Genomic DNA, 22,296 nt, shown 5'->3' with positions numbered 1-22,296 from the left:
CCTTGCACAACAAACTCACAAGCTAGAGAGTCCAAAACGCACCTGAATTGAGCTCTTTCACCAGGGAGGACATGGTGTTGGTGATGGAATCTGCAGCCACTAGTAAGTCATTTCTTAAATTCCTTCTTGAACCTTCAACAAAGAAGCAATAATTTAAAAACGCCACAGCTTTCCCCCTCGCATAGTTTTTAAGTTGCTTGTCTACCAACCCTTCTGATAACCTAGAGCCAGAACAGGAGCTTTGGTTCATGCTCGGAATGCAAAGAAAGAAAGAAATAATAAGTAAAAGAAAGAAAGAAAGAAAGAAAGAAAGAAAGAAAGAAAGAAAGAAAAAGAGTACCCTGGCCCTGACATAAGTCATGAACAGACCGGAAGAATGATGGTGGTCCATAGATTTCATCATTTCAATTGTGAGTTTTTGAAAATGAAAAAGGATCAGCATTGATAAGGCATGACAACTTGGCACGAGCTGACACCCCCAGTGAATCAGAATGGGTGGACATCCTACTGAGGACAACCCACACAGAATGCGTGGACATCCTACTGAGGACAACCCACACAGAATGCGTGGACATCCTACTGAGGACAACCCACACAGAATGCGTGGACATCCTACTGAGGACAACCCACACAGAATGCGTGGACATCCTACTGAGGACAACCCACACAGAATGCGTGGACATCCTACTGAGGACAACCCACACAGAATGCGTGGACATCCTACTGAGGACAACCCACACAGAATGCGTGGACATCCTACCGAGGACAACCCACACAGAATGCGTGGACATCCTACTGAGGACAACCCACACAGAATGCGTGGACATCCTACCGAGGACAACCCACACAGAATGCGTGGACATCCTACCGAGGACAACCCACACAGAATGCGTGGACATCCTACTGAGGACAACCCACACAGAATGCGTGGACATCCTACTGAGGACAAACCCACACAGAATGCATGGACATCCTACTGAGGACAACCCACACAGAATGCGTGGACATCCTACTGAGGACAACCCACACAGAAGCAAAGCTTGGCTTGCTAGTGAAGCTGTCCATTTCAAGCAGCTGTAATGGTCCCAGCCCTTATCTTGTGTCTGAGCACACTGGAGCCTGCCCTCTAGCAGCACAGGCTCTGTCTCTCATCAAGGCTGCCGTAGAACTCCATTCCCAGACAGATGCCTCTTGACACTGGGATGCCATGTTTGAATGCCACCAGAGAGTGGGAAAGGGGTAAGGATTTTTGTGTCTGCTCTTAAGATAGTGGATGCATGCATGCCTGGTGCCTTACCCTGGACTTAGACTGTTGGACGGTAGTCCATGGTAGAAAAAGATTATTCTTACACAGCAGGCACACTAAGGGTTAAATGGGCTTTTGTAGCATGGCATGGGAATGGTTAGGGTGGAGAAGGAGAATCAAATTAGTTACCACACTATTTTTAGAAGAAAGGGTTCAAGATTCCAAATATACCAATTACAAAAAAAGTTACATAGAGTGGCTGTTTCGTGGGCTAGGGGTTTCCTGTAGGTGACATATCATTGTCATTTCTCACAAAGTAATATTTTAAGTGAATAAAACAATAAATATATTTAAACTAGAAAAACCAAAGAAACTAAGAAAAACTATTAACCATAATATAAAACACGAGTTGTTTTAACATACTGTAGGTTCTTTAAAATCTGATTTAGAAGGACAGTTTCCCTTCTAAAAAACAAAGGTATTTTGTGAATTACATAGGCATCTCTTAATGATATTCATCTTTGGAAGGAAGAGGCCTGAAATGGAGCCTCCATTTTCCATCACAGCAGAAAACATCCTGTTAGTGTTGCCCAGTATAATGTGCTAAGATTTTACCCTCATATATGATGGCTAATAGGGTTTGTTTCCACACATGGTTACTAGCCATAGACATGGTTGACATAGATTAAAAAAATCTGCTAGGCAAATGATGATTCTGATTAAAGTGCATATTTCTGCAATCACTAGTGGGTTGCACATCTTTCCTTTATTCACATTTATACTTATTCTGTTTGCTGATTCCCTTCATCTGTTTTTGTTTGGGAAAATGTCTCCATATTTTTATGCATAGCTGAGGTTGTGAAATTTGATTGGCACACACACCAGAGTGGTTCCTTGGAATCTATTATTTGGTTTCTATCTTTATGTCTTTCTTTGCTTTAAAATACCCAGCCAAATGTCTTTCTGCCTTATGTCTTCACTTGATTACTTGGAGGATAATCATGATAAATTTCTAATTTAAAGAAAAGGCAAATTGCAGACCAAAGTGCAACATACATCTAATTTGTGTGAGGGAAGAAGAGTCTATGAACTATAAGCACACAGAAACACAACTGTCTATATGCAGGACAATGTTGAGAGGAGCCTATGCCTTAGTAATGGTCACTTGCAGCAGCGAGGCACGCCTGGCTGGGAAGGTGCACAGGAGGGGGATTTCTTAATATCTGTAAACTTGTACAATGATGGAAAGAGGACGTTTGAGACACTTGGTTTGGGGTGCCTGCTGTGGTTAGTGTTACTTTTTGATGAGACAGAGCATAGAGTCATCCCACAAATGGACCTTGAGGCACATGAAGACTTATCTAGATTAAATTGGCCTCCAAGACTGTTTATGAGGGCTTATCTTGATTTTCAAAAATTAATTTGGGAAGACCCATCTTAATTGTGGTTAGGGCCATTTCCTGGGAAGGGGATTCTAGATTGTGTGAAGTAGAAAGGGTGACACAGCCCTAGCATGCGTACATTTACTTCCTGCTTCCTGGCTGGGGCTATGATGGGACTAGTTGCTTTAAGCACCTGCTCCTTGACTTCTCCACCTTGATCTGTGAGATAAAAATAACTGCTTTATCCCTTCTGTTGTTCTTGTCCAACTATTTATGTAGCAATGGGAAAAGAAACGGAGACAGCGGTCCTCCATGGAGGAGAAGGCCAGTCACCAGCTCCTCTCTTTCCTACTGATTGTACAGCCTTCACCTTGGAGCTGACTGCAGAAGCCAGGGCATGTCTTTACAGCATCCCGATGTCAAGTCTGTAAAGGGATAACTTGTCTTCCTCACCTCGAAGCTAAAGCACTGGGATTGTTTAATCTGAGTCTTGACTTTAACGATGATGTGAGATAAGGGTTTCAGGATGGATTGAAGTTCTAATGTTTTCACGAAGCATTTTAAAGAAGTTCTTGTGCCCAGAGACTCCAAGGTTGACTAAAAACTGGGCAATAAAAGCTAAAAGAAGGTAGAATTGGGGAAGCAAGGAAGCATGCCATAGGGGCTTTCTAAAATGCACATGCCAGGCTCTGACACAGGTATAGGACACCTTAGCAGAGATGACCATATGCCGCTCAGGATATCTGTGAACGTGGTACAACCTCAAACTACAAACTTACTGCAATTATGAGGTTTTATTGGTAGCTTGACTGCACAGTTTTCAAGTGTAAATTGTGTACATGACGAACGTGCCCCCGAGAAGCCAAAAGGTTGGGCACTCCTTGTGGATGCCCGCACGTGGCTGTGATGACTCTCAACTGTCCACTGCTCAATGGATCTTGGGGAACTCTTTGCCAGGCACAAGCAGAAGACATTAAAAGAGAGAGCACTTACTTTGTGCAAACGCCTCCTGTACATCTCCCCCTACCCCAGTGAGGGAGTCCTGTGGGGCGTGCGTTGGTGTGGAGCAGGCAGATGCTGACCTGATGGGCATGGGGATCGGCCTGCTGATGGTGTGGCTGGGGGAAGAGCGAGGCGACCCTGCCCCCTGGGTCTGCAGAAACAAGACACATCATTAAATTGGCTTTCACAAGAGAAACCCACATGCCTTTTCTAAAGTCTCAGGTCCCATGTTAAAAAAACAAAAACAAAAACAAACAAACAAACAAACAAAAACAGTGATAACAATATTCCAAAACAGGAGCAAATCTTAGGAAACTGAGATTACTCCAAGCCTAGATGCAGGCATAGATTAATTTAGGAATCTGTTATTCATAATCTGATGTCTGTGTTCATATGGGAGCCTAAGAATATTAGTGCAGCACTGTCCAATAACTTTGTCCTTGACAGCTATTGTTCAACAGATAGTTTCAAGGTATGCACTTCTCCTTGAAGCAAGTCCTACACAGAATGAAAGACACAAAGGAGAAAGTTCTCAATGCACACTAGGAAACTTTTCAGTACAGATATAGTACATTTGCCCCCAAATTTTCAGCCTGCTTTGGTCTTATCTTTAGACACAATTTAGATCATGTCTTAACAGTATTTCCTATGTCTTAAATAATTGTGTTCAGATGAATGCTGCTAGTCTCTGTTTCACAGTAAAGCTGAGACTGTGAAATTATGCCTCAAATCAGTGATCTGCACGGGGAAGAAGAAAAAGGAATCTTGGTGTCTTTTTCTCCTTTCTTCATTAATAATTTTAACTGATACGCTAAAACTGTACTTACTAATGGGATCCCACATGATGACTTTACATATGCACATGTCGTGCAATGCCCAATTCCACATGAACAAATCTACCTCCTCAAGTGTCTATATTTCTTTATGATGAACATATTAAAATGCTTTCTTTTAGCTTTTTAGAAATATTTTTTAGTTTTTGGAATTATAATATGATTATATTATCTGCCCCCTCCATTTGCTTCCTTCGGTCCTTGTCATGGTTTCCCACCCTTGCTCTCTCTCAAAGTCGTGGCCTCTTTTGTAGTGATCAGCACACTGTTGTTATTTGTAGTTAGTTACCGTGCTATACAGCAGCATGGAGAGCATCTTACTCCTGTCTAACTGCATCTTGGTATCCACCCATCAACATTTCCCCATCGTTTCCGTTGCTCTAGCCTCCCCAGATTCTGGTAACTACTATTCCATTTTCCATTTCTTAGCATTAAGTTTTCATATTTCACATATGTGTGAGCCTATGTAGGGCGTGTCTTTCTCAACCAGACTTATTTCATCTAACATGTGATCTTCATTTATACCCCTGCTGTTGCAATGACAGGATGTCATTGCTATTGTGGGCTGAATCATATTCCAACACACACACACACACACACACACACACACACACACACACACACACACACACTATACATTTTCTTTCTCCATTCATGGCTGATCACTTTTGGTCTTTGGCTACTGTGAACAGAACTGGGAGTGCAAACTTCATTTCCTTTGGATATTTCACTCATCAGTGTTATTGACGAATCATGGCAACTCTAATTTATTATTTTCTACACAGCTGTACTAACTTACATTTCCTCCAATACTGTTTCTTTCTCTTTACATCCTTGCCCATGGTTGTCAGATTTTGTCTTTTTTTTTTTTTATTATTATTATAATCCTTACTAGAAGGAGGTCCTATCTCATTGAGGTTTTGATTTGCAAGAATCGTAGTTTTTGGTTACTGTTTTCTGAGAGAAACACATTTTTTTCTCTAGCCCTTCAAGAAAACTGCAGTTTAGTGGAAGGAATAAGATTGGCAGGACTTATAAAGGAGTGGGGAGAAAAAAAAAAAAGAGTAGAAAACAGCTAGAACACTTCTTTTTCTGCATTGAGACCTTGAATGTTAAAATTTGTTTTTGACAATGAGTCCACTTGGAAACAGACTCTTGGCTTTAATAACTACCAGAAAAGGAAGACAGCCAAACATGCATGTTAAACATGCAGGGAGATCCTGGAGCACACATGTAGTCGACCGTGCACACCGCTTAGCAGTCCCCTCCCAGCCTGTTGCCTCTGGCCAGCCATACCAAACTCTTCTACAGAAAAACCCAGAGAGCAACTGCCATACTTTTAGACCTGCAGCATGAGAGTACCGCTCTGCGATCTTCTACTTAGGCGTTTGCTTCTGGTTTGGCTACTTGCATCCCGTCACCCAACACACACACACGAAAACACCCACCCACCCCCATTCCTGTAAGATGCCATGCTGTTAGCTCTCTAGGGCTCAGGATCATACATAATTGTCAAATCTATAAAGTGAAGAAAACCCAGAACCAAAACACAAAGCAAACCAGAGCACAGCACAGCACAGAACTCATGTGCTGCCCTGGGGGCTGTGAATTTCAGTCTTACACTTGGAACAGTACCTGTTTTGTAATGCTCTGTCCAGGAGGAGGGCTTGGGTATTGACGCTTTTGCCTGCTTTCCTCAGCCTGCTCAAAGAGGGGCCTGGGGTTCCCAGGAAACAGCAGCTCAGCCCCATTTCCAGAAGACCGTCTGTGCCTGAGCTAACCTCAAGTTCCCATGTCAGTGATGAACAATCTCCCCATGGAGCTGAGCTTTCTCCTGCCCAATGAGTTTTATGTACATCCTGCGGATCTCTTCCCCATACACTCCAGGCATGCACGTGTGCATCCCAGGGCTCCAGAGAGTGAAAACAACTGCCCTGAGGGAGATGAAGAACAGTGGCTGGGCTCCAGGCTGAGCCCAGGAACTCTGAGAACACTTGATGAACCATGGCTGGGGAAGGGGCCATGTCGATCAGGTGTCTTGGGGACACCTAGTGCTAGACACCCCTCCTGCACACCCAGTCCTTGGCAGGGATTTGGAAGCATGTCTGGACTTTTAAAAAATCTGTGTTTATTATCAAAAGACTCCAGTCACAGGAGGGGTTGGTGACAGGGGGTGGGACGTGAAGAGGGACAGAGGATGTGGACATTGGCTGTCCAACATGGGCCACCAATTCAATCCTGGGAAGCCAGATCTTCCTTCTTAGAAAGTTCCCACTAATAAAATGTCTCCACTTTTTTTTTTTTTTTTTTTTTTGGTATGTACTTTACAGGGTAAGTGAGAACACTTTCCACTTTACCATACATTGTTCTATTTGGTTGTTCTAATATAGTAAAAAAAAGAAAAAAAGAGATAAAACTGTATTTCAATAGCAGAATGAAATCTATGAAGCACTTTAATCCTAGAGACTTTAACCCTCTTGACAGTCATATGAGGTGAACTCACGGAGGCTCGGAGGGAATGGGTGGCCTATGCAAGGCCTTCAGGCCAATGAGTGGCAGAGGTAAGTTTAGATCGCGAGTCTGGGGTTTTCCCATGGCTTCCCGGGGTCACCTCAGGATGTTACCAGCATCAATATTTATTAAATATTAAATCAATATTTATTAAATTTAGAAAATATAGCAGCTAAAGGCTGAAAAGCTTCCACTATGGTCACAGCATGGTGTCCCGGGCCTCGTGGTAGATCAGTTAACATACTTTACTTCCTGGGGTGTGGAGAGGTGTGGATGTCCAGTGTGGCAGGAGGGCCTTTGGGCTATTGGTCAGATCTATAAGCTCTTGTCTGTAAGTCTGAAATCTAAACAAGTCTAACACACACACACACACACACACACACACACACACACATTTCCCTGTAAATTTGGCCTCAATCTGATGAGGGACTATTGATGTGGTTACATTACGTTAGTCTTTGAAAAGCCTGGAAAATGAAGGATTCTGAAAAAGAGTTGCACCCTGTGCTTTCAGCTAAGGGGGTTGTGGCCACACTACAGTGTTTGGCAGGCCGTGCTAGGGTTGTACCACCCAGGTCTGCTGTGCCAAGTTCTTTAGCACATAGTCCTCATGGGGCTTTTACTTTTCTTGACACCCTTAGGGAGGTCTATACTTTATTCTTCCCACCCAGAGCACACCCAGTATGGTGCACCTTCCCTGGCCTGTATAGTGCACTCTCCTAATCCTTGCCCCAGCCTGCCCCATAGAGTACACTGCCCTCCAAGAGCCTAACTCATATTGTGCACTGGGCTTTCTTGAGGAGTCTGCACACTGGAAGCATTGCCAGCTCCACATCTCCCTGCTTAGTACCCATTCTTCATGGTCAATTCCCCCCCCCCCCCCTTTTTTTTCTGTTTCCTGTCCCCCATACTCCCAACAGAGGTTCTGTATTAGAGGAAAATAACTGACTGTGGCTATTTGTTAAGATAGAAACCTCCCACTGGATCTAAGTTACACCAGTGATGGCTAACAGCTATCATGTCCAAGTCATATCCAAGTGGATATCCAATTGTTGCAATTTCAAGTAGGCTGATGATGTGAAGAATTTGGATGGGAGATCCTGTGGTTGACAGAAAGATTTAGCTTCATCATTTCTGCAGCTTGCACCTTCCAAGTCATGCCCATCTGGTTGCTTGGTAACAATGCCCCGATCTCTCTATGTTAGGATACTACCCCAGTTTGATACTTAGCACCTACTATAGGAAATGGCTTCTCTGGAGTTCCTTCTCTCCCACTCTTAAGAGGACCAATCGGACAGGGCAGCTGCCCCTTGGCAATGGGACAACTCACTGAGCTTCATTTTCACAGGTTCTCTGTAGCTTGGTCATCCAGCATGGCTGCCGTCTATGACCTTTAGAATGAGTTTTAGCAAATTTCCCAAGAAAACCTTCCCTCGAAATTACTCAATGATTAATGGTGGAAAGACAGAAGGGACAATGGTCCATGCAGATCAATATATGGATCCAACATTCCCAAGGAAGGTTGATTTATGGGTGACGGAAAACATATATCACAGCTGGCAATTTAAAGTAGCTCTCTTCCTAGGTAATAAATGAAAATTTAATGTCTACATGCATCCTGCACTTCACTCCACCTGCTATCACATCAATTTTTAAAGAGCTTGGTAAGACTCATATATTTCACATTTTTTTTTTTATAGGAAGTATTTTGGTTTCTATTCATGTCTAGAGAGAAAAGGTGCTTCAAGGAAAGGGGCAAATAGCTAGTGCTGAACGAACTCACCCTGGAGAGGTGCAGAGTGTTTGTTTTCCATTTTCCTACCAAAACCTGCAAAGTCTGCCTCCAAGGTCTGGCTGAGGATGCTGCCTGGCCCTGCATCTTGAAACCTGGCTCTGACAGTTGTACCTAACATTTTGGGAAAACGAGGCAGCACAAAGTCTCTAACTATCATCATCATCATCATCATCATCATCATCGTCATCATCGTCATCATCATGATTTTGGTTATTGGGCTTCTTAAAGAATTCTGTGTACAGAATGCAATGGAAGACTGAGGACATAATTGGTTCTGACTGGTCAGGAAGGGGGCATTGCTTGACTCAGGTTTTCATAGTAAAGATATCTGGGCAGGCAAGGTGATAACACGGAGATGAGAGAAGTGTGTCTGAGTTTCGGAAAAGCTTGAGCTAGAGTTGGAACTTGTGAGGACATCAGAAACATGGCAGAGAGGCCACTGGGGCTCAAGCTAGTACCAGGCTCCATATGAGGAGTAGAGGAAGATGAGGAGGTTAAAATGAGGAGACAGGCTTAAGAGCCTACAGTGTAGATGGTGTCTTTAATGAGAGGGTTAGTGTCCACTGATTTTGAACAGATATATCATTTTTTCATTCCTCTAGATTTAATCAACCACACTTTAAAAATAAGATGTGTGTGTGTGTGTGTGTGTGTGTGTGTAGTCCAATAAAGTACATTGTATACTTTTGAAAACTAGATTCTAGTTTCTATACGCAGAAATCATCTCAAGATAAATATTTTTCCCTCCCCTTTCTATGGAGGAATTATCAACTCTGTAAAAAGATCACCAAGAGGATGAGGAAGGCTGATAAAGGAAGGTGAAACCAAGGCTCCTCAAAAATTGGGTCTTTGTGGCCTGCTTGTATTCTGTATTGCATTTGAATGGGAGCAAGAGGTGAAATTTTCAATGATACTAGACTCTGCTCCCAACTAAATAGGGACCAATTTGATTCCAAGGTTTAAGATACAGTAGTCTTCAAGTTTATCCTTGTTGCAGATCCAAAGAAAGAAAGATTCCTTGAAATAAACACAAACCCAGTTTTGATTCCTGACTATTAAGTGCCGTATACCAATGACCTCTTTTATGCAATGTATATATTAAGCGTCCAGGAATTATCTGGGGTGTGTTGTACAATGTACAGGGTGTTGACACTCTCAGCCATTAACCCTACTGTCTTTAAAAGCAATGTAAGTAGCAATGTGTTGACAATGAACACCGAGGATATTAGTATATCTAGGGATATATTTCATGTAAACAGGAACAAGACAATATTATTGGATTATCAAGTTTCTGTAACTTCTAAAACATAATGAGTGTTTTTTCCTGTTAAAAGCAATTACAAGCAATGTAAACAAACTGAAAGTCAGGCTCACATTTCTTCCCCACACTATTAGTTAACTGTTAGGGGGAAAAAAGTGAATGCATATGTTCAAAAATTGAAAAGTTCATATATGACAGTATGCATGTGTCTACAGATATTTGCTTCCTGTTCAATATCCAGACAGCATTTTCACAGAATGTTTTCACAGCTACTATTGGTTTAAAATTCCCACAGTGCCTCTGGTGTGAGGCACACACTACCAGGGTGTTTGGAATGATCGATCGATAAGGAAGTTAGTTTACTTTCTCAACATCTTAAATGCAGTGAGCTGCAACAGGGGCTCCTGTAATTCAAGGCCATCTGCTGTAATCTTTCTAAGAAAATTACTAAGGCTTTATTTTGCAAACTCAATGTTAAGATACTTGGTTTCGGACTTATCCATAATAGTTGGAAGTGGGAATATATCAGAAACTCTAGAACATATTGTTACTGCCAGACAGCCCATCTGCTTTCACTCTTAAGGCATTTTTAATGTGTGTTCATTTTATAGCTCCTTAATAAATCTTCAGGGTACACAAGGAAGAAAGAGGGTAGGATAACTTTGATTCAAGTTTTGTAAAAAACACAATTTATTGCTTGTGATACCATAATCATATTATATTACAGGCACTATGTTTTTTTTTAAATTCATGTTCTCTCCTCAAGGGGGATAATTTCATGCATTACCTATAACAAGAAACAATATATGTAGGGACTATAGATGCCAGCATAATAAAACACTACATTGTACCACAGAGATTTATGATAAAGCAAGTAGAGGTTATTAAATCAAGCACAATTTGTTGTATGGGGTATTTTGAGTTTGGTTTTTACAAAGAGAATGTTCCCGAAGGGGAAAGGCTCATAAAACAGAATTTAGAAGTAGATGCCAATCTAAAACCTCTAAATTCTCTCCTTAGATCATGTTATACAATGAGCACTCTACTTGGAAGGAATTGCTCATTTTCTCCTAGAACCATCTCAGTGGGGCTGGGTTTAATGGGGTTCTATGCTTACTGTTGACTAAAGATCAGGCCACATGCAATCTATGACTGCATTTTTCTATTGTATTGTTCAACACTTTTCTATAAAGCTCCGAATGAAGGCTTGCCTTAGTAGTCAATGCTGGAGATGTCCTGAGCTTCCAAGAAGTGGTATTTCTATGCTGATAAAACCCTGGATTGTATTTCCCTCTTTTGTTTTGTTGCTAAGGGTCCCCTTAGGGGACACAGTCACATTTTCTCTTCCTTAGTTCCATGTTCTTCTATTTCAGGTTCACGAAGCTGTTGATTATATGCTGTGGTGGTGTAAGTGGTGTAAGTTTAAAGAGAAACTTGAGCAGAAACCAAGTAGATAAGAGTAAATGAGCGTGTTACCTACATTTGGGTGTCAAGGACAGATGACCTCTGCCAACGCTGCAGTCCCTACTGTGTCACTCTTCAAAGTGCAGAGAGGGTGGGAGGAGCTCCACAGGAAAACGGTAGGAAGGGAAGTGCAAAGATCTACCTAAAGTGTCCTCCCACTGGCCCTGTGAATCCGCAGAAGTCTTCCAGAATATACTGCTTGGGGAATGGAAGGAAGGTCCCATGGGAAATGAATGTTAAAGGAAGACAATTGCCCTGTCTGTGCAGTGGAAGGAGGGAGCTTAAAATGGAGCATGATTTTCTGTTGCTATGTACTTGCAAAATAAGAGGTAGGGGAAAAATCCTGTTTGAGGAGAGATATCAAGGGATAGGCATTTGCTCTGCCATGATCTAAGTCCAGTGGCTACACCCCAGGATGCAGGGATGGACAGTGATGGAGGCTACAAATACAGTGCATCTTTAAGACAAGGGAGTCATCCCTGGGGAAAATTTGGCGACAGCTCAGTAAAGTATTTTTTTTCATAATATACAAAATAATGCTGCACATTGTCTTTATTGTCTGAAATACAGATTGGTTTAACATATTTCTTTTCTTATTTTTTTTTTTTTACAGACCTTGGGAATGAAGACTTAAGAAGTTTCCAGTGTTTTGCAAACATTCGTTGTTACACACAAACACACAGAATGAATAATAGAAAAGAGCATACAGAAGAATTAACAGATTTGTTAAAACTGGAAAGGTTGAAGTTCTAATAAACCACAGATACAAAGTTATCTTTAAATAATGTAACTGGGATATGCCATCATACACTTTGGTACATGCACAGAGTATGCGAGCTGTTTTTCTTTTGCTCTAGTTTAATTTCTCTCAGTGAGCTGCTTCTTCTGTTTGCTTCTGAACCAGACCACAAGGTCACACACAGGGCTTCAGAGTATGACACGGTCACACAGCCATGATGCCCCCATCTCCAGAAAAATATGTGTGAAATGAGCTTATGAAATCACAGAGCAGAAAGGGTGAGAATGGAAGGGGAGGAAGTTACCGATTCTTCATAGACTCTTGTTAAGCAACAGCTTTAGAGGAAAACTGAAGAGATGTGAAGTGGACAGTCAGCTACCACGCATAGCCTCACAGGATTAACCACATCTCTGAGCACAGGGTGGAGGGCATGGACTCATAGATATGTCATGGAAAGGGCTCCGTTACCTGAATCCTACAAGCAGAGTTTCTATACCTTTTCAGGGAAATGGAAGGCGAACTGAATGTTCACAGTGTGGAGGTTTGCTCTTGTGGGCTGCAGCTTGGGAGACAACATTGACCTCTGTGTAGCTCTAGTGACTGGCCTTCTATCAAGAGAAGGGCCCTGTCAGTAACTTCAAGTAGCATAACTTTGATTTGATACTTAACACCTTTGGGGATCTAAACCTTTCCCAGTGAATCACAAGTTCTTCTCCCTTCTAAACATGACACAGGTCTTCATTTGTTGCCGACAGCAGTGACAGTTATAACAGAATGCTGAATTTTATAATCTCAATTCAAGCACTACGTTGAAATGGAAGCGAATTAGTATGAAATTTTTTTTTCTTTCCAAACGGAAGCACGAACATACATTAGAGGCCAAAGCAATGAGAACGCCAGCAGGACAGCAGCCCTCCACTGTTAGTTAAGACCTGCAGTAGGGGACATAACTTACTCCCTGCTTCAATTCTTCTTCCTACAGAAAGATTGAACCAATAACAATTAGATTACCCAGGGTTCCAACGAGAGCACGTACACAGTGAAGGAAGGCAGGAGAGGGGAGGCATTAACACGGCTTTGAACACCTCTCCTGGCCTTTGCCACCCCTGTCACTTTAGTTCCAAGCCTATTTAGGTATTTGATTCAACAGACCCATTCCTTTCCTCCTTTTGTCTGACCTGTCTGTCTGTCCTAGTACTTGTATGTCTTGGTACAAAGTCTGTGTTCAGTTGGGAGGGCTTGCTCCCATGAGACTGCTGGTCAGTAGACTTCTATCTCATTGCTACAGTGGAAGAGGCATGGGGACACCAGCAGAGAGATTTGTCAAAATTTCCTGCCATTCAGGGAAAGGGCAAGATGGGCTCAGGTCTTTTCATCTGACATATTTTCAAAGGGAAGCAGAAAAGAGATTTTCTGTTGCATCAAATGAGACAATAGGCTAGAAACAGCAGCAGATTACCAACGATCTAGTCTTACCACAGACAGAACCAACCCCAACCAACCCACCCCCAAGTGCTATACTTCTTATGTCTAACACACTAGAAAGTACATTTGGTTGAGTAACAACAAAGCATTTTCCAAATCAATTATTAAAGAAGGGACTGACGGCCCAAACTGTTGGCTAAGTTCTAGAACGGAGCAAAGAAAACAAATGGTAGAAATGTAGCAAGTACAGTGTCAATGACAGAAAGCTCTACAAAACTGTCTTTAAAAAGAATTTAAACAAAGAAAAAAAGAGAAAGGAAGGAAAGAAGGGATCAAGAAAGGAAAGAGAAGGGGGAGTTTGGGAGAAGGAGAAAGTAAAGAAAAAGAAAGCAACAGAGACACCACACACTCGTGTTTTAGGGAGGGGTGGAAAATGGACGGACTGAAAGGCAGCCTGAAATTCTTGTCTCGCAGGGAATGCATACAGACATTTCATCTGTGGACTAGCATCCTATCAGAAGTCCCAGCTGCTGCCTTTGGCACCTGGCAGTTCTTGTTTGTATTGGTTCCCACTTGTTTCCCTCAGACCAGATGACCATGGAGTACTGACACTGCTACTGGCCTAAGTGGCCGTGTGTCCATCTGCTGTCAACGTGGAAATCAATTAAGATGTACTGGTAACAGAAACAAGGCCTCATTAAAGAAGGGAGCTCCTTCCCATCAAATAACACTGCCCTCAGCAGGACTTCTACCATTTACTACTTCTCCCTCAGAAGAGAGAGGAAGTATCCCACTTACAATTTGCACCTGAGACCCATGGAAGTCATGTGACTTGTTAGAGCTGTACAAATGCAATAAAATATTTACTATTATTGCCAAGACGTGTTAAGTCACTATTTCTTAATATCCTGAATTATACATTAGTCTCTGTTCAATCTAGACTGATAGTGATAAATTGATTAATTGATAAAAAGCACTTATAAACAAATCCAGTTTTGTAACTTTCAAGGGCACAAAGAGACTGAATATGAGCAAAGGGTTTGCCTTATGGTCCTTAGCAGCCTCGTTCCAGAAAGTGGGTGAGAATGAGACATATCACTGACCGACTGCTACCATTTCTCGGGCCTAAAACATAGTTCCATATTTGGGTTTGCAACATTCTGGGAGGAAATCACATGTAGTAATTGGAAAAGCAAGTTGTATGTCAACAGTTGCAAGATGCCACAATTGTAGGTCAGAACCATCGCTTTGAAATGCCTTACCTTCAGCAGCTTCATGAGACCTTCCAACTGCACCATCAGCTCTCTCCGGCTTTCCTGGAGAGCAGACATCCTCTGTTCTAGCTCGTCCTTGCGCTGTCTGAGAGAAAAGACGCCACCACCATCAGAAAATCATTCAGGTGGAGCTAATTCTACTTCCTGATTTTTGTGGGTGTGTCTTGGGCCGTCTCTAAGAGGGCATGTCTAGACTTTTGATAATGTTTCCAGGTACATACCTGTCTTCAAATGGGCAAAGGGTTTCAGTGTGAGGGGCACTTTTATTTGAGAGAAGCCACACTAAGTTTAAACAGGATGGAAATCTCTTTTGGCATTTCCAGTGCTTTGCTTACGATCTGGCCAGCTTTGGTCTGTACTATTGCCTTCAGAAATCAAACAAAAAGGGCCAGCCCTACAAATCTTCAAAATTCAAAGCAATTACTATACATTCATATAAAATTTACCGTGACCTTTGGAAATCTGATGTATGGATGCAATTTAACATCTGTTCTAGCATGTATGCAATCAGTGCCCTTCTGAGGTGAAATAGTAATGGCCATACTGGTTATGCATTCTCAAGTATTTGGTTTGGGCTTGGTTTCATGAAGGGAAGTCATGATAACTGAGTTCCCACGTACTTTCTCTATAATTGAAAATGATGACTAAGGCTTGTGTTTGTTTGACGTAACTTCTATTAAACAGTCAGCAGTTTATTAACCTGCACTCTGTAATTTTTGTTGACATTAAGAGACATGAAAAAAGATCCCTAAAGGGGGCAGAAATAAAACAGCAGGAAAAGGAATATTAGCTAAGCCTAAGGGGTCCAGGCTTGTAATCTCAGGCACCTGGGAGGTTGAGACAGGAGGATCACAAACTCAAGGCTGCTTGGGTAACTAGCCAACCCTTGTCTCATGGTGAGAGTAAAAAGAGGGCCTAGGTTGCATCTTAGTGGGAAAGCACTTGCCTAGCAAGTTGAAACTTTTATGCTCAGTTTCCAGGACTGCAAAAATAACATAAAACATGAGACCGGAGAGTTGGACCAGTAACAAATGCACTTGTTTCACTTCCAGAGGACTTGGGTTCAATTCCAGCACCCACATGATGCCTCAAAACCACATGAAACTACAGTGCCTGAGGATGCAATACACCCTATTGGCTTCTGCAGGCCCTGTAAACATGTAGTGCACACATTCAGGTGAACACCCGTATGTGCAAAATAAAATAAAACTAGATAAAATTAACAAATATAAAACATGAAACATAAATATTAAGCAACAAAATAATGCTTTATATTTGTGACATATATGCATATTTTCAAACTGGTATCAGCTTCATTATTTCATGATAATTAATGAGCAAATTATATATATATAAAACTTAAAATATAAATGTAATATATATACAATATATTGCAAATATATTGTATATATTTTATAGGTTTCATCTCATTCCAATGTATCCTTCAGTGACACACACAGGGACTGTTTTTCTTTAGCCTTTTCAGCACACAGTAGTCTCTGGACATTTACAGTAGGACTTGGGACAAGAGTTGGCAATATTTCTGATTTACACTTAGTTTTCACCTCACGATATCTCTATAATTTTTGGTCACAGGATCCTATTGAGAAGGTCAGTGAATAATTCTACTATTGTACGTAAGAAATACTAAGAGAGGCATTTAAGACCTTAGAAAAAGTGAACCAGCATACACACACACACACACACACACACATAATTTAAAACTATATATTTTCCTTGTGCCCAAAGGGGTCTTTTGCTCAGATTGAAATATCAGAGCTTATGTTTTACAAATGCCTGGATTCCTTAGAAACATGCGTCTCAATGGCACAGACACCACACCAGGCACGCTTCTAGTTGGGTCCTGTGAAATAAAATAACTGACAGTGTGAGGGATATCACAGTGAGTTAGGCTGTGACTTATTGGGTTGAAAGATATTTATGTATAGGTGGACAGATTAGGAACACTTTAAATATGCTTTTATATAGACATTCTTTACAATGAGTCAAAAGTATAAAATATCTCAACCTTTGCTACACATATATAATAACACACATGCACATGTCTGTGCCTCATGTGTAGCCTGGTGCCCCAGAGGCCAGAAGAAGCCATCGGATCCCCCTGGACCTGTAGTTACAGATGATTGTGAGTCATGATGTGGTTGCTGGGAATTGAACCCAGGTCTGCTGGATGAGCAGCCAGTGCTCTTAACTGCTGAGCCACCTCTCCAGCCTCTTTTTTTTTTTTTTTTGACACAGTGATTGACTCCTTAACTAGTTCTTCTTTAACTTCCTTTTCTGAATCCAGAGGAAGGGAAACATCACAAGTTATAGGCAGCTTATTTTGTTTGCTGCCTCCTTGGGCAGAAGCTTTCTAATTTTGTAGCTTTCATCTCATTCCAAAGTATCCTTCAGTGACACACACAAGGACTGTTTTGTTTTAGTCTTATCAGCACACAGCAGTGTCCGGACATTTACAGTAGGGCTTGGGACAAGAGTTTGTAGCTTACACTTAGTTTTCACCTTATGACGTCCCTATAATTTTGGCCACAGGAGCCTATTGAGAAGGTCAGTGAAGAATTTTACTATTGTAGGTAAGAAATATTAGGAGAGGCATTTAAAACCTTAGAAAAAGGGAACTAGGATTAACTTAGCATTACCCAACATAAATCAGTGGTATTGTACATGCATATTATAATAGTAATTTGAAAACATGGAATTTAATTCTATTAAAGTAATTTAAAAATGCCTTTGTTCAGTCTTCTATCCAACTGTTTAGAGCAACAATCGCCAAATCTGTGGTATGGCTTCCATGTCCAAGGTGGTCAATCAACATAAAGACTGAATAATGATTTTGATTTTCTTCTGCTAAGTGTATGCATCTCTAGATTAATGCTTTTAAAAAAAGATTTATTTAGTTATTTTGCATACAGTATACACCTGCAGGCCAGAAGAGGGCATTAGATCACATTATAGATGGTTGTGAGCCACCATGTGGTTGCTGGGAATTGAACTCAGGACCTCTGGAAGAGCAGGCAGTGCTCTCAACCTCTGAGCTATCTCTCCAGCCCTAAATTAATGCTTGTTATTCTGAAATTCTGTGTGGTTATCTTTAATTTAGTGTCTATGTGTTGTAATCTATTTTCTTTTATGATAGTATTAGGCCAATAATATCTTAATATGAATTAAATATGAGATAACATATATCCACAGTAACTTCCTGAATTTAAGATTGGACCATGGTTATAAGAGAAAATGGTATTCTTAGGAAGCATATTCATGCATTTTTAGTGGTTTAGGGCCATGATGTATGCCACCTTTATTTAACATTAGAGAATCTCAGTTTCCACATTTATAAAAGGAGCAAATAATAGAGCCTTTCTTTTAGGCTTGCTATTGAGTTCAATGGCAGAGCGTATATGGAACTTAGCACCCAATATGAGTCAGGTGATGAATACACAGAAAGTGCCTGGTCACAACCACATCTGTTCTGCAAGTGTGCCTTTCAGTCTCCTCGTGGTTTAGGTAAAAAGGGAAGCATAATCAATTAGAAAGGCCATACTGATCTTAAGATAAAAACAAAGGTGAGCATTAATTAAAGCAAGTCCATGAATCCATGTTTTCTCAAGAAAAGTTCTGGAAGGGTGGAGAAGCAAAGATGCAGTACAGGCTCCTGTGGGTGCTGTTCATTGCTGCCAACTGTGCCCGAAGTAACCTTGGGAGAGCTTATTGTCTTAGAGCCCTCTTGACAGTCTGAAATAACAAGACTAAAAGGCAGATTTCCCAGGTTTTCTTGATTTAAATCTGGCTGTCAGTGTATCTGTGCAATCTCCAAATTCTGGAAATGCTTAGTACAGAGAAAGAAGAAGCACCTTGTAGGAACCAGGCCCGACTGGGCTGCCTGCCTGTCTTGCTGTTTCATGTCCTGTTTCTAGCAGCGTCCATGTCTGTGTTTATCTTGGTTAGCTAGTCGTGTTTACTGCTCTGAGAACGCGCCCCTCCCTTCCTCAAGACTTTTCCTCCTGTGTGTGATTACCTCTTGAGGGATTTCACCTGGGAGGAGGATTCCTGTTTTGCTGCGTATAAGAAGGCTCTTTGGAACTCTGGGATAAGAAAGAATAAACCGCTGCCGCTCTCTTAGCACGAAGGACCCGCTGTGTTATTGTGTATGTGTGTGTGTGTGTGTGTGTGTGTGTGCATGAGTTAAATCCGCAGCCCCTCGCCCCTCGACTCGGTACTGCGGTGGCGCAGGTGCCACAGCACCTGGCATGTGTGGCAAGTGGCACAACTATCTAAAGAACCAGCCTTCGAGAGAGGGCAGCTCTTCCTTTAGGAGAAAGAACTGTATAGAATATGGAGGGGGCTGACTGTGGGCAGCTGGGCACCAGCCGACAGGGAGTGGCAGCAACAAAGATGCTGACGGTGGTTCCAGACTCCTTAGGAAGTAAGGCTTAATGCTCAGCTGAGGTCATAGGAGGGTAGCTAGAACTGTCCCTGTTCCATGATGGCTCCATCAGGGACGGGAAACTATCAATTGGAACAACATTCTCAGTGACCGAGGCTCATGCTGCCATCTTCTCCGTCTATCCTTCACACGGAACAGAACACTTCAAGAAGCAAAAGCTATACAGGAGGGGCATCAAAAATGCTTCTGAGAATTCCTTCCCCAATCCCTCCTATAAAGAATATGATGGCCAGTGGAAGAGAGGTAAATGGGCATTTCAGGCAGCCGCAAGGTGCTACTCTGATGCTGGCGGACCAATGACCATCCTACTTCCATGTTCACTTATTCTGTCCTATGTCTTTGAACATTAGCTTTAACCTTGAACCTTAAATTGTGGAGGCTCTTCATGATGCAGTTTGGCAAAAGAATGTCAAGCAGTCATTTGTTTTAAAAAGATATTCGATGAAGATTATAAAAATACATCATCGAGTCAGGCGTGGTGGTGCATGCCTTTAATCGCAGCACTTGGGAGGCAGAGGCAGGTGGATCGATGTGAGTTCAAGGCCAGCCTGGTCTACAAAGTGAGTCCAGGACAGCCAAGGCTACGGAGAGAAACCCTGTCTTGGGAAAAAAAAAAAAACACATCATCATGTTTTTCTTCTATTCATTTTCTTCTCTTCTAGGAAATAGTCTGGTAGAGTGGGCAAGAATTTATGGTGGTTTCACTGGAGTCAGAATGGAAACCATACAGGTATCTGGAAGAAATGCTTTGGAAGAATTTCTGTTGCCATTAATTAAGCTATTATTAGATCAATTTCTCAATTAATTGTGATTAATATTCAAGAGTACAAGGCATCACTCTACATAAAGCAGCATCTGAAAGTTCTGCTAATCTCCTTTCAAGTCGAGCCTTTGACATGTCTGCTCTAGTGATAGTGATGGGAGAGGCAGGGCTTGCACCTGGGCCATGTAGGCTGCAGCGCTTCTCTGGTCCTCATGTGTCTGAAGAGCTGATCTCAGCTGGGACCCCGAGAAGCATCGGTGGGTATGCATGCAACAGGAGCTTAACAACAGCGGCAGGCAGGAGGCACCTCTTGAGTTTAGTCTCCATTTGGAGAGAGGGAAGAGGCGCCTGCACCCATAGCAACTATTGCTCACAGAGTTGCAGGGACACGTGGAGGAGACGCAGCCTGGAGACCGAAGACTGAGAGCGTGTAATCCCCCAGAGGTGAAGACCAATGCGATGTGCATTGAGAGAACTGACTTCTCCACTGTTTTCTCCACAAATGCACCAGAATCCTTGTCACATTCAAGGCATGGCGCTGTCAGTTTCATGAGAGGAACGTATGATAATATCTGCATTTTGCAGCATAGAAGTGGTGGGGAAGCTGCAGCCACTTAGCATTCAGCATGGGAAGAGAGCAGTCATGACTTTCCATTGTACCTTCCAAACCAAACGTCCTGAGGTGACAGATTAGACAAGTCGAGGCTTCCCGCCAAAGGAAGAACACAGAAGTGTGACAGCTGTTTTAAAGGAGGTTCTGAGGGAGTCAGTCCCCAGCCCTCACAGGTGCTGCAGGAGTTTGTCCAGTGAGCTGACTAGGTCACTTTTATAAACAATTGAGACAAGGTCCATTATGTTATCCAGGCTAGTCTTGAACTCATGACCCTCCTGTCTCAGCATTTTTACTGGCTGGGGTTACAGGCCTGTACCACAAAGCAGGACTCTTTTGAAGACATGATTTAGAGAAAACCAGATTCTGGCTTGTGGTCTAAATATAAAGCTTTCAATTTAGAAATCCAGGATGTTTATTTAGCCGCTTATGTGTTTGGTGATAGTCTACACACATTTTGATAGTGCAAATGACTAAAAACAGTCAAATGAAACATTTTTTTCCTAGTGAAGAGATTTTGCTTTTGATCTAACGCACACTGTCCTTTTCTCTTTGTCTAGTTAAAAAGAAAAGAAAAGAAAAAAGAAAAAGGATAGTCTCTTAAAATTGCCCAAATCTCAGTGATCAAGTGTGTTTTTATGGAAAAACAAAGACCAGCAGCTACAGTGGATCAGGACTCTGTGCTGGCCAGCTGCTGCCAGACAGTGTTAAAAAGCTCAAACATGGGGTGGGGTGTGGGGGCAGCTCAGAACTTGTCACACAAGCACGAGAGCTGGATTTCATATCCCCTGCCCTCACACAAATGCCAGAGAAGCACAGTGCAACCCTTGTAACCTCAATACTCTTTGGGCAGAGGCAGGGGATCCTCGGAGCAAGCTGACTAGGTACACCAGCCACATCAAGGAAAGGCGCCCTGGTTCAAAACATAAGGCTGGGAGTAATGGAAGATTCTGGACTGTTCACCTCAGGCTTCTACCTATGCACCCCTAAACATGTATACATGTATGGGTGCACACAGACCCTTCCACGAGATGCATTAAAAACAAAACAGATCTTAAACATATATATTCCTCGGAGACATTTAGGTGTCCTTCCCTTACCTGAGGAGCCGGAGTTCTGCCAGCAAGGTGGGGTTCTGTTGAGCCTTCTCTGGTGTGGGCTGTGAAGCTTGCTCATGTTCCACCCGAAGTCTCTGGATCTCTTGTAGGATTTCTCTTGGGGGAGAGGAGGAGGAGGGTAAGTACCAGCATCAGTGGCCTCCCAGGATACCGACCAGGAACACACCAGGCCAGGAGAGCAGAGAGAAGTGGGCTTGTCTGTGATTAAGAGCACAGCTGACCTTCCTCACCCGGGGATGGCCCGCAGCCATCTCTGTTGGGATGAAGGAGTGCAAGGCTCACCCCACCCCTAGCACATTGGAACCATGCAGGTCGTGTAGTGTGTTGCTGAATGTTATCCCTAGGGCCTCTCCTCTCTCCAGTGAGTCATGTGCTGCTACGGTCACAGGTCCAGCATCGGTGAGTGCA

At 42.4% G+C, this 22,296-nt stretch overlaps 1 protein-coding gene across 6 annotated transcripts in view; it reads right to left on the bottom strand.

Annotated features, from left to right (window-relative positions):
* The window catches only part of Dtna (dystrobrevin alpha), a 358,243-nt gene that overhangs the window by 11,336 nt on the left and 324,611 nt on the right, over positions 1–22,296 (bottom strand). For 4 of the 6 annotated variants that reach the window (XM_051163351.1, XM_051163346.1, XM_051163347.1 and 1 more), the window contains 4 exons: positions 21,871–21,984; positions 14,921–15,017; positions 3,622–3,781; positions 43–132 (listed from right to left, as the gene is read on the bottom strand). In XM_051163351.1, coding sequence (XP_051019308.1) covers positions 43–132; positions 3,622–3,781; positions 14,921–15,017; positions 21,871–21,984 — 461 coding nt within the window. Of the gene's footprint in view, positions 1–42; positions 133–3,621; positions 3,782–12,028; positions 13,210–14,920; positions 15,018–21,870; positions 21,985–22,296 lie in introns of those variants that run through there. The other 2 variants (XM_051163348.1, XM_051163349.1) reach the window with 1 other exon arrangement.

Source organism: Acomys russatus, chromosome 20 (genome assembly GCF_903995435.1).
Source record: "Acomys russatus chromosome 20, mAcoRus1.1, whole genome shotgun sequence".
Classification (NCBI taxonomy): domain Eukaryota; kingdom Metazoa; phylum Chordata; class Mammalia; order Rodentia; family Muridae; genus Acomys; species Acomys russatus.
Note: the sequence above shows the minus strand (reverse complement) of the source record. Positions and strands in the feature narration are given on the sequence as shown.